This window comes from Rhinoderma darwinii, chromosome 1 (assembly GCF_050947455.1).
Source record: "Rhinoderma darwinii isolate aRhiDar2 chromosome 1, aRhiDar2.hap1, whole genome shotgun sequence".
Lineage (NCBI taxonomy): Eukaryota > Metazoa > Chordata > Amphibia > Anura > Rhinodermatidae > Rhinoderma > Rhinoderma darwinii.
This window is the reverse complement of record NC_134687.1, coordinates 305,868,502-305,881,263: the sequence shown is the minus strand read 5'-3', so window position 1 is coordinate 305,881,263 and position 12,762 is coordinate 305,868,502. Positions and strand designations below refer to the sequence as shown.

General features: G+C 42.4%; 1 protein-coding gene across 3 annotated transcripts in view; it reads left to right on the top strand.

The window, feature by feature from the left end:
* LOC142648736 (SURP and G-patch domain-containing protein 2-like) overlaps positions 1–12,762 on the top strand; it is an 84,700-nt gene that overhangs the window by 58,741 nt on the left and 13,197 nt on the right. For all 3 annotated transcript variants that reach the window (XM_075825472.1, XM_075825471.1, XM_075825473.1), the window contains exons 7-8: positions 4,544–4,887; positions 11,229–11,290. In XM_075825472.1, coding sequence (XP_075681587.1) covers positions 4,544–4,887; positions 11,229–11,290 — 406 coding nt within the window. The remainder of the gene's footprint in view (positions 1–4,543; positions 4,888–11,228; positions 11,291–12,762) is intronic.

Here is a 12,762-nt window from a genome sequence, read left to right as displayed (position 1 = left end):
TCAACTCCCACAAGAAATTAAATAGTCTCATGTACCCCAAAATAGTCCCAATAGAAACAACCGCTCGCCCCGCATGACAAAAATAAGCCCTCAAACTGCTCAATCAACGGGGGGAAAAAAACTTGGGCGACAAAACACATTTTATTTTTAATTTGTTTCTTCCTTATAAAAGTAGTAAAAGCTAAAAAAAAAAAAAAAAAAAAACTATAAATTTTGAATAGACTTAATCGTATTGACCCGCAGAATAAAGTGAACGTGCCATTTTTACTGCACGGTGAACGCCTTCAAAATGAAACCCCTCCAAAATATTGAGGAATCGCTGTTTTTTTTCCCTATTCCACCTCACAAAGATTCCCGCTACGTTATATGGTACAATAAATGGTGTGGTGAAAAGCCACGAGTCGTCCCGCATATAACAACAAGCCCCCCATACGACTAGATCGACGGAAATATATAAAAGTTATGGCTTTTGGAAGGTGGGGCAGAAAAAAGTTAAAATGAAAATCCGAAAAATGACTTCGGAGGGAAAGCGTTAAGCTCGTAACTTATGTCAAGGGACCCGCCACTACTGCATAGTATCTCAAAGGTGCACTCAACATACCATCTCGGACGGGTGAGGCACACTCCTCCATCAAGCTGTTCACCCTTTCTGGAAGCCCTGAAGACTCTCGCATCAGCAGAACTCCCAGAGGCCCCAATAACCACAATTGTAAAGCGGTAGTTGCTGTCAGCAAAGGCCAACAGCACCACCGAGAAATACTGCTTGGAATTCAGGTATTTGGACCCTGAGTGAGGCAATTTCTTAATGCAAATGTGTTTCCCATCCAGTGCGCTGACACAGTTGGGGAAACTCTGCTGAGTGGTAGAAGCCTCTGAAATCCGAAGCCAGTCTTTTGCCTTGGTTTGTGGTATCACCACCGCTCTGTTGCTGCCGGATCACTTTACAGGTCCCTCTGATGATCCGCGAAATGGCAGAGCACCCCTACAGAAACTCTAAATGCATCGCTTCAAATGACTTCCCTGTTGCCAGCAATGTGTAAAAGAAAAAAAAAGCAGCATGGCAGCAATGGGCAAAGGGGACAATTAAGTTTATGCTAGTAATGTCGCATGTCTTTGTCCTGGAAGGTGAATCCAGGATAGAGGTCCCACAGCAGTCTGTCAATTGCTGCGATGGACATATGTCAGTAGCTGTGGAAGTTGTCTGGGTGCTGCCCCGGGTTCATATAGAGGGTATTGAAATGAATTTTTATTTGCCATTGGGAGACAATGGGGTAAACCCAATACTCCTCCTCCCCCTCCTCCTCCTCTTCGAGTTCTTCCAGCATTGGTGCTTCCTGTCCGGATCGCCGTGAAAGATGCCAGCACAGGAGAACATCATCCACGGGATGAGAAAGCTTCTTTGCAGTGAAGGAATCTCCACAATCCATAGCTAGATCAGCAGAGGAATCAGACAGCACTCTCAACAATGCAAAGCAAAACCGCAAGTGAAAATGGTGCCGGAGAGATCATGTGACCATCTAAGTGGGTTGGGACAAGCTATTGGCCTCCTTTCTTGTCTTCGATTTTTATTTATTTTTAAATTTATTTTTTTCCGTATCTGAGTACGGATGCAATACGGGCTGTGTTTGCGGACATACGGAGCGGATGCGAATGACACACGGACCACAAAAACGGACAACGGATCCGTTGTTTAGAGGCCTGCAAAATACCAATTGTTGTGTGCATGTAGCCTTATCCCCCTTTTAGGAACGAACTCTGTATCTTTTTTGGGGTCCTTCCCTTGTTTACAGTTTGGGGAACTTCGCTGGGAAAGTGTTGCCCTGGTACAATATATGGATGGCCTCGCTTCCTGCAGAGGTAACGTGTTTTGGGGCAGATGTGCTTGAGCCCTCCCCTTCCCAAATATTAGGGCCTTAATAACCACCTCTGTTCCCATCTGACCTGCACATTGGGATAGCACGTAAGCGTTCTACAATGCCATCTCTATGATGTGCACGGCCAGCTTTTTGTACCATGGGACATGGCTATGATAAATCCAGGTTATTGTACAAAATATCCCTGTTCCAGCTGTAGTTTTTATTGGTACCATTTTTAGATGCAAGCTTTTTATTTTTATATTTTTTTTTATTTAGGCTAGGGGACCAAAGAATATAAATTCTAGGGAGCTGTGTGCGCGCGCTTGTGTTTTTGCAGGCCAAGCTGTAGTTTTTATTGGTACCATTTTGGGGTACATTAGACTTTTTTTTTTCCCCAATTCTGAAGAACTAGATTGGAAAAAAAAAAGTTTTTTTATGAACTAAAACTTTAATATAATTTTTTTTCTCAATCTATTAGGCCATGCCTCTAGCAGACCTGGGGTCTTTTGTCAGGCCCCCGGCTGCCATTAAACCCTGTGATTGCGTTGCGGTTTGCCAATAGACTGGCAAAGGGAGCCCCCCTACCTCTGTCAAACTCCTTTGATGCTGCAGTTGCTATGGAGCGCCGCATCTAAGGGGTTTACTCTGCCAATCGGTTAGGCCCACCCCCTGCTGTAGTACTGTACTTGCGGTGGGGGGATGAGAAAAAATATCACCAGAACCGCTTCTCGTGGGGGCACCCACAGGCGCCAATCCTCGTCCTAATGGAAAGTGGCACATTCAATAGGACGTGAAAAGTCAGCGCCATGACGGGAAGTGACGAATTCACAATCCCTCACCAGAAATGTATAGAATTTTCTCTTCTGCACTATGTAAGCCTGTTTATAATGGTTTAGAAAAACCTTTTGGATAAAGCACATTTATGACCTTTGCAATGGTTATTTGATAACCATAAACACTGCACAGGAAGTATAGAAATTCTTGTCACATTCTTGAAGAACAAGTTGAGTCCATTCACAGGTACTTCTAAGCTGTTGTCTATGCCATGTCTAGGAGCTTGCTTTGAAAGTTAAGAACCAGCAACGGCACACTGTAGGGCCCCGTCAGAAACAGAGTTGAGAAGCATTTTATGGTCTTACATGCCACTTGTTTTGCTTTCTCCTTCCCGCCAAATGGTCAAAGTAGAACTTTTGGTTCGTTTCAGCTGTCCCCACGCTCCCCTACACTTCGCCAGTAGACACACCTTGCTTCCCCAGTAGTTCTGAAAAGACTGAAGGATCACCAATGCTTAAAGGCTATTTCCACCTTTTGAAATCGTCTTTTGGGTGGTTTGTTTTAAAGGGTCATGAAAATGTTAGATTTTTTTTAATAATATTTCTTTTAGTATATTAAAATGTTATTTATTTGTATTCTTGTGTTGTACTTTTTACTTTCTTTTACTTCTCTATGGGGGCTGCCATTTTTTTTTTCATCTCTGTATGTGTCGTTTAACGACCCATACAGAGGTGGAATACGGCACATCCAAACGGGAGCCGTTCCATTCACTGCAGCGTACGCCGCCTGTGTGGGAACGGCGCATGCGCCGCTCCCACACAGACCAAAAGGAAGGTCTTTGGCAGAGCAAAATCTGGCGCCATTTTCATGTGGACGACTTCCGGCCATATGTTCAAGGAAGCGAAGGCGCAAGGAATAGGAGCGGAGGCGGCGGCAGGAGCAGATAAGTTATGTTCGTGTATGTGATGATTGTATTATGTTCGTGTATGTTTGTGTTATACTGTCTGCTGAGCACTGTATCTAATCCTCCTACACTGTGCAGTCGCTCAGAAAATGGCGGCACACAGTGTAGGAGGTTTGAAGATTCAAACCCCTGCTCCTGGCACTAGCCAGAATAAGGGAGGGGGGATTGTGTGTGGACACTAGAGCGAGTGTGTCTACCCCAAATTTGCAGCATAAAGCAATGAGGTTGCTTTACCACATTCACCATGCTGCAATTTTGGGAACTGCTCCCTCTAGTGCACATGGAAATGTTATAAATTAGAATCTAATTTATAATATTTCCTGACTTGCGAAAAAATTAAAACCATGTGTAATCACTCAAATTCTAATTGTTTAAAAAAAAATAAAAAAATTCTAGCGACACATTCCCTTTAAATAAAAATGTCTTTCAGTGTGTTTTGTGCAACTTTTTAATTACATTTTTTGAATTCTTTTTTCTTTCTGAGATACAGCTGCTTTGTATACTGAGCAGCTATATCTAGCGCTGAAACCTGTATCAATCAGGTCAGCGACACTGACTGGTTCAGTGTCAGTGGGTCCTGCTTGCCCTTGAAATGCAGGATCGAGCTGTTACCGTTCACATCTAATTCATAACTTGGATGTGATCGATGTCAGTGATGCTAACTGACGGATTCAGGTCTCAGCGCATAATACAGCTGCTCTGTATACAGAATACAAAGCAGCTGTACATTAAAGTAAAAATAATTTTTAATAAAATGTAATTACAAAGCTGCACAAAACACACCAATACCACACCATTTTTTATTTTAAAAAACAAACTATTTCAAAGGTGTACATAGCCTTTAACTTTTCCATTTTTAACAATACAGTTCATAAGTTAGTCAACTCATAGATTGTTAGAAATATAAAGTGGTTACTGTCTCTTCCCTTTTTTTATTTTTTTTTATTAGGTTTTTATGTGACAAAGAAAGTCCAGCATACAAGTTCTATATAAGTAAAGTGGAGGAGTTCAAGCAAGCTGAAGAAGAGGAAGCAACTGATGATGAGGAAATTGGGCTAGAGGACTGTGATTTGGGAAATATAAAGACTGAAGGCGGATCGCAAAATGAATCTGATGTGGAAATGAATGCAGAATGTGAAGCTGCTGAAGCTCCAAGCACAGAGCATACTCCAGTAGCTGCATTTTGCCAAATGCCTACTCCAGCTGGGCCTCCTATAGCTCGAAAGCGAGTAGCTAATCTCAAGGTTGGCATGCTTGCACCAAAAAGAGTTTGTCTTGTTGAAGAGCCAAAAAGTAAGATTTACTTTTTTTCCTGTTTGATGTTTTAATGCAGTTTTCTATTTATTTCTGTCACAGGATTGACTTGTAGTCAAATCATTGGGAGTTTGGCAGCAAGTCTCATTTTAAAACGTTTTATAATGATAAAAAAACCTTAAAGGGGTTTTCTGGTTTTAGATTAATAATTCTTTACAACTTTATACAACATTTCTATACTCAAGTGCAGGGGTCTCAAGCAAGTGGCTCGCGGGCCGCACGTGGCCCCTGGGGCTGTCATCTGCGGCCCGCGGGACACAGAGCCGCTAGTATAGGCTCTGCTCCGAGACTCGAATTCCCTGGCATCGCTGTCCACATATGAACAGCGATGTATGGGGCTTCCCCAGAGCCGTAGTCCCGTGCAGAGCGCTAGTACAGGCTCTGCTCCGGGATTCTGTGGAATTCCCTGACATCGCTGTCCATATTTGGGCAGTGTGTCAGGGTCTTCCCCAGAGCGGAGACCAGGCAGAGCGCTAGTATCGGCTCTGCTCCCGGACTCTGTGGAATTCACTGACATCGGTGTCCATGTTTGGACACACGATGTCTGGGGCTTCCCCAGAGCCAGAGTCCCGGGCAGAGCGCTAATATAGGCATCTCGAACAGGTTGCGGAATTGAAACGTAAATCTCCGCTTTGCCTGCGCCATCAGTTGCGGGTGTCAGCCGTAACATTCAGCTGACGCCCTGCTTCAAGAAGTTGCAGTCCGTTAACTGAACCCCAGCCTTTATGCCCCTAGATGTAGCGGTCCATAGCGACCGCCGCCTTTAAGTATTTCTACGGATAAAGGGGCTCCCTCTATAAACTCTTTTGCATCCACGTGATTGCTGGGTGGTGATCGGTTGTTACAGCAGCCAGGAGCTAAACATAGTGGATATAAAGTCTACACACCCCTGTTAAAATGACAGGTTTTTGTCTTGTTACAAAATCAGTCCAAGACTAATCATTTCAGAACTTTTTCCACACTTAATGTCACCTATAATCTGTACAATTGTATTGAAAACCAAAAATGAAACCTTTTAGGGTGTAAAAATAAAGAAAGAAAAAAATGTGGTTGCATAAATATGCACACCCTTAAACTAATACTTTGTTGCATTACCCTTTGATTTTGACAGCATTCAGTCTTTTTGGGTAGAAGTCTATCAGCATGGCACATCCTGACTTGGCAATTGTTGCCCACTCTTCCTTGCAAAAGTGCTCCAAATCTGTCAGATTGCGAGGGCATCTCCTGTTTCATTGCTCTTCTGGTCACCTCACGGAATATCAATGGGATTCAGGTCTGTGCTCTGGCTGGGCCATTCCAAAACTCTAATCTTCTTTTGGTGAAGCCATTTTTTTTGTTGATTTGGAGGTATGCTTTGGGTTGTTGTCGTGCTGAAAGGTGAAATTCCTGTTCATCTTCAGCTTTTTAGCAGAGGCCTGCAGGTTTTTTTCCAATATTGACTGATATTTGGAACTGTTCAGAATTCCCTCCACCTTGATTAAAGCCCCAGCTTCAGATAAACAGCCCCAAAGCATAATGCTGCCTCCACCATGCTTCACTCTGGGTATGGTGTTCTTTTGGTGATGTGCAGTGTTGGCTTTGTGCAAAACATACCTTTTGGAGTTATGGACAAAAGTTCAACCCTGGTCTCATCAGACCATAACACGTTTTCCCACATGCTTTTGGCAGATTTGATGTAGGTCTTTTCAAAACATAGCCGGGCTTGGTTGTTTTTCTTTGTTAGAAAAGGCTTCCGGGACCAATTTTCGTCTTGTCTTTTCTTCAATTTCGAGGGACGTCCAGTTCTTGGTAATGTCACTGTTGTGCCAAATGTAATCCACTTCTGTGTTCTGTGTTCTGTGTTCTGTGACTGTGTTCCATGTTATGTCTAATGCCTTGGAAATTCTTTGGTACCCTTCTCCTGACTGATGCCTTTTGACAATCTGATCCCTTTGATGTGTTGTAAGCTCTTTACGGACCATGGCTTTTGTTGTCACATGCAACAAAGAAAATGTCAGGAAAATCCTAATAGAACAGCTGATCTTTATATGGGGTTACTCAGAATCACTTTAAATAATGGCAACTGTGTACTGACTACTATTTAACATGAGTTTTTAAATGTGGCTAATTCTGAACACAACCACATCCCCAATTATAAGAGGGTGTTAACACTTATGCAACCACATTATTGTAGTTTTGTTGTTTTTGTATTTTTCCTCTAAATTATTTCAGTTTGTTTTTCAATGGAATTGTACAGATTATGGGTCACATGCAAGGTGAAAAAGTTCTAAAATTATGTACCGTACTGTTTTTTTTTTTTTACATGACAAAAAAAACTGGTATTTTAACAGGGGTGTGTAGACTTTTTATATCCACTGTAGGCCCACATTTCTGCCAAGTACACGAGCCTATTAGGCCCTGTCTAGAGGCAGGACCCAATAGTCTGCCTGTGAGTACAACACTGACAGGCTCAAACTGCACTATATAAGTATTTAACCGATCAAACAATCGCATGTTCAAGTCATGTTCATGCTCAATGATCGTTGTAAAATAAAACAAACAAACCTAAACACTAAAAAAAGCAATGCCAAAAATGCTATTTTTTGTTTACCCCACCCCAGAAAAACCACATAGAAAATGAATAAGGGGTATGTACCCCAAAATGGTACCAATAAAAACCGCTCTTCCCACAAAAAAAAAGCCTCCATAAAGTTTTATCGGCATAAAAATAGTATTGCTCTTGAGAAGCGACAACACAAACGTATTTCTTAGTGTTTTTATAGTTCAAAAGTAGTAAAACACAACCAAAAAAGACGAAAAATTATCGTTGTAATAGTAATGACCACATAATAAAATTAATGTAATTTATGCCGCACATTGAAACTCAGAAGACCATAGTGAAATTGCCGTTTTTGTTTGTTTTTTTATCCCCCTACCCCACCAAAAAAAATAAAATTTATAACCGATATTCAGTACATTATATGTTCCCCCTAATTGGTGCTGTTAGAAAATATAATTAATCCTGCAAAAAAAACAAAAAACCCTCATATGGTTATGTCGACGGAAAATGAAGGCTTTTTGAATGCGGCGATAAAAGAAAATAGCCCACCTTTTTTTCTTTTTTTTTTTTTAAAAAAAGGTCATTTTATTAAGACCTCCCAGCAAACAGTGGTACAGAAACAAAACTACAAAATAATGTTGCATAGAATAAGTACCAAGTGTATAAGATAAATTATTAACAAAAACCATACGGATACATTTCTTTACATATCGATATGCATATATATTGGAGAACAAAAAAAAAATGTAACAAACAGCCTTTCCTTATCCGGAGAAAAAGTATAATAGAATCTGATGAGAACCAGTCACTGCTAGAGTTTAGTGGAGGAACGGGGATCACAAAGAGACGTCCGCAAAGTTCAGGCCCAGGCAACCTGAGCAATGTCAAGTCTATGAACTGGTATGAGGATTGGCTATCCCCACACCTTAGAAAACTTATCAGGGCACCCATGGGCTTCATACGGGACTTTAAAAAGTGGCAGGGTAGAATTAACCAACGCAATCCATGTTGACAACGTAGGAACCTTTGGATGTTTCCAATTCAGGAGTATAGTTTATTGGCATAAAATAATGAGTTTCATAAGAGATCTGCCAGCTATAGTAGGTATAAGGTCCTCTACCAATAATAAGAGACAAGTTCTGGGTTCAAGTATACGAGGGAGTCCTACTTTAGTCTCAAGAAATTTTAATATCTCAGCCCAGAAATTATTAATCAGACATTCCCAGAACATATGTAGAAAGGAGCCATCTGCTCCCGGGCAATGAGTAGTAAGTATGTGTCACATTCTAAATAATTTAGAAAAGGGTGTAGTAAATTTGGTGGAAAAATGTTAGTTGAAGTCGATCTCTCGTAGATTTCAAGGGACCTGTTAAAGCAGATAGCGTTTCTTTATGATCATCTTTGGAAATGGAAGAGAGACCATCAGTCCAGGGCTCTATCAAGTTTAGTAGAAGACACCGTCAATAATTGTCTGTGAAGTGTGGATAATGGCTTAGCCAACGTCTCCTGCGTCACCTAATCCTCCACCGGAGATGTACATAGTCTAACATTATATCCCGCAAATTGCGACCACAGAGTGTGTCTAAGCTGGAAGTAATGGAACCTAAGATGGGTCTGGATCAGGTGTTAAGATCGAAGTTGTCCAAAATTAGCTACTTTTGTACGTCTACCACCACATCCGCCAAGGTCAATATACCCAGGGTTGCCCACTCACCAGGGTTAGGAAGTCTCCGTAAGTGTGGTAGAAGCGGGTTATACCTAGGTGATCAGGACTAGTAAAAGAGTAACATTCATCTCTGTCAAACCGTCAAAGTAGTCTGCAGCGGGACTATCGTGTGTGTCCCGGAGGGGGGCCTGTCTGTGTGTGTGTGTGTGTGTGTATATATATATCTCTCTATCGAGTTTACCAGGGCTTTATAGGAGCCGAGACGTGAAGCCTCCAGCTCAGTACAGGGATTAAAGTGTCTGACTGAACCATCACCAGACATAAACCAGTTGGCTAGCAAGGAAGTAGAGATACAAATTCAGGAGCGTCAGCCCACCCTGTTTGTTAGCCCACCCTGTTCATTGGGTAGTTGTAGTGTGCCCAGAGCGATTCTAGGTGTACCCCCTGCCCAAATAAGAGATCAAAGATCTTTGTCAATATTGGAGTAGAGCGATAATGGTAGTCATACCGGAGAATTATGAAAAAGGTACAGAAATGTAGGAAGGGACTTCATTTTAAACAAATTTTGCCAGTAACTGTGAGGGGGAGGTGTTTCCATTTATTAAAGTCCAACTTGAGACGCTGTATCAGAGGAGTGATATGGTCCGGTATAAAACTATAAATATTAGCGCTGATCTCTATGCCTAGATATGTAATGTCCATCCATTGCAGTGGGGAAGGAATTGCAACCTCCCTAGCCACCTCATCTATCGTCATCACTATAGATTTGGACCACTTCACAGGAAGTCCAGAGAAGGTTGTAAATGAATCAAGCCGAGATAGCATCGCCTGTATAGATGGACCTGGATCATTGAGGAATAGTAGTGTATCATCCGCGTAGAGAGACATGCTCCTCACGCCCACCTATCTCAAAACCCCTTAAATCAGGAGAAGCTCTTGTAGCTAGTGCTAGTGGCTAGGAAGGAGATAGTGGGCAACCTTGCCTAGTCCCTCGGGCGAGCATAAATGAGGGGGAAATGACAATTGGTCTTAATACTCGCTATAAGTTGAGAGTATAGTAACTGTACCTATTGCATAAATCTGGGGCCAAATTTGCCTAGTACAGACCACAAATAGGACCACTACCGGATCGAATGTCTTCTCAAGATCCAAAGAAGTGTCTATTCTGCTACCGCTTGTCCCAGACGATAAGTTGGTAAAGAGCCTCGGAATGTTAACATCAGTGGCCTTCCCTGGAATAAAACCAGACTGGTCTGGATGAATAATATGGGAGATTATCTTTTGCATACGTGTCGCTAGAATTTTGGCTAGTATTTTATTATCACAATTAAGGAGTGAAATATGTCGGTACAAACCACATACCTTAGGATCTTTACAGGGCTTGGGGATCAACACTATAAGGGCCTCTCATAGAAGGGGGGACAGTAGTACCACCACTAAAGGATTGAAAAAGGGTAAGTAGGTAGAGGGGCAATCTGGTCAATATGCAATTTATACCGTTCTATTGGCAGACCGTCCAAACCGCAGGTTTTCCTGTTTGGAAAGAAGCCAACAGCCTCCACAATTTCCTCTATGGTCAGATCAGCTTCCAAAAAATTAACATCCTCACTATCCAGGGTGGGGAACATAATGTTATCTAAATACGCCTTCAGTTCAGGTTGACCGTTTGAAACCTTAGAGGAATATAAATCAGAATAGAATTTAGTAAAGACGTCTTTGATGGCCAAGGAGTCCGTAACCACCATCCCAGTGCACGAGGTGATTTCTAAAATAGGATTTGGTGTGGTGTCCTCTCTAGGCCACATTCTTAAGGGGCAAAATGAGGAGATAACAAAATTCCATTAAAGTCAAAATGCAGTAGAACTCCTTTAATCCAGCATTAACTCTACCTGATCGGTGCTGGATTATCAGATTTAAAATTTCTTGTAAGGATATAGGTTTGAGGCTCCGCTTATGACGCTTTGGTGTACTGGATTGTTATTTTCTGGATTAATAGATCCCATGTTAAAAGAATTTCACTGTTGTGACTAAATATAACGTTTCGCAAAATCCATATTAACAGACAAATGAAACATTTTAAATTTCCTTTTATTTATTGCTTTTATTTTTATTCAGTTCATGATCCTGTACGTATTGAATATGAGCGCCCACATGGACGAAGATACAACAGAAAAAGGGTAAGCCTACAAAGCCAAATCGATCCTTTTATTTAGTTTTAAACAATTGTCTTTTTATTAAAAAGAAATTAGGAAACCTAAGAATGCCGTAAAGTCCATAGAACAGAAAGTGGAGATTTAGAAGGGGTCATCAGCTTGTGAATGAAGCGATCTCCTTAAAAATTGTGTAAAACAGACCTGTAAAAATAAGTCTTGGCACCAAAACATAAACTGGTTTAATATTATCTAATATTAGATAGTTTAACCCCTTAACAACGAGCAAAGGATATACCCGTCCCTAACTGGTGCTTTTTCCCGCATCTTCACGAATATATTAGTCACTGATCTCACAGTTACTTCCATTGGATACACAGCCGGGCTCCTGCCGCAACTTGATGGAACGAAGATCACTCGATCCCAGCAGTTGAACCCCTTAGATGTCGTGGTCCATAGGAACCGCAGCACCTAAGGTGTTTGACGGAAGAAGGTGGCCCCCTCTATCAGCCCATCACCTCTTATGATGCGATCGCAAAATACCGATGGTTGGCTTGGCAGCCTGGAAGCCTAATGAAGGCCCCAAGTTCTGCCATCTTAGTTCTCCTATTAAGCCCTGCCAGAGGCAGGGCTAAACAGGAGCCGGTAAAATGGGCCCCTGGTCTGCCATCGGTAACGGACAGAGGCATGTTCTAAAAGGTTGCCTGTCCGTAATCTACAGGCAATAATTCTTTAAAGGGGTTGGCCAGCAATACGTTTTATTTTAACCTAATGTGACATGTACAATTACTTTTCTAATAGAATGTCTGTTTATATATGGCAGCGTTACCTACTTATAATTTGCGGTCACGTGACCGCACCCAGAGTAAATTTGGGCCGGGCGGATGTTTCATGATCTCGTCAGAGCTCCGCTGCCTGTGAACGTAGTTGACGGCCCGTGCCTCTGCTAAGCCGGAAGTGCTGGCCGAGCAAAGACACGGAACGTCGTCTCTCCAAATAGACCCCGCCTCCTGTCTCGTCTTTCACGCCTCCTCCTCCTTCTTCACTCTGAGTACCCACACTGCCTGTAAACGAAGTTGATGACTCAATGTGCTTCTGCATAGCCGGAAGGGCTGGCTGATCAAAGACACAGAACGTTGTCTCTCCTAGTACACGCCCCCTTCTCCTTCAACTCTCTGACTGAGCAACAACATGAACGCCGCCCCCTCTATGTCCGCACGCCCGATGGTTACATAAATACAGGGAAGATGGGGTTATATGACCCCCATAATCCCTGTATGTGACCCCCCATCATCCCTGTGTATAACCTCCATTATCCCTGTGTGCTTATTAGTGGGTGTGTGACGGTGTGCAGGGAGCTAGCTGCGGAGCTCTAGCAGGGAATGACCCTGTGTACATAGAGGGGTGTGGCAGTATGCAAATAGCTGAGATGCTGTGGAAGGGAGTAAGGGGGTGGAAGCTGTCTCCTCAGATGCAGCAAGGGATCTTGGGTATGGTGG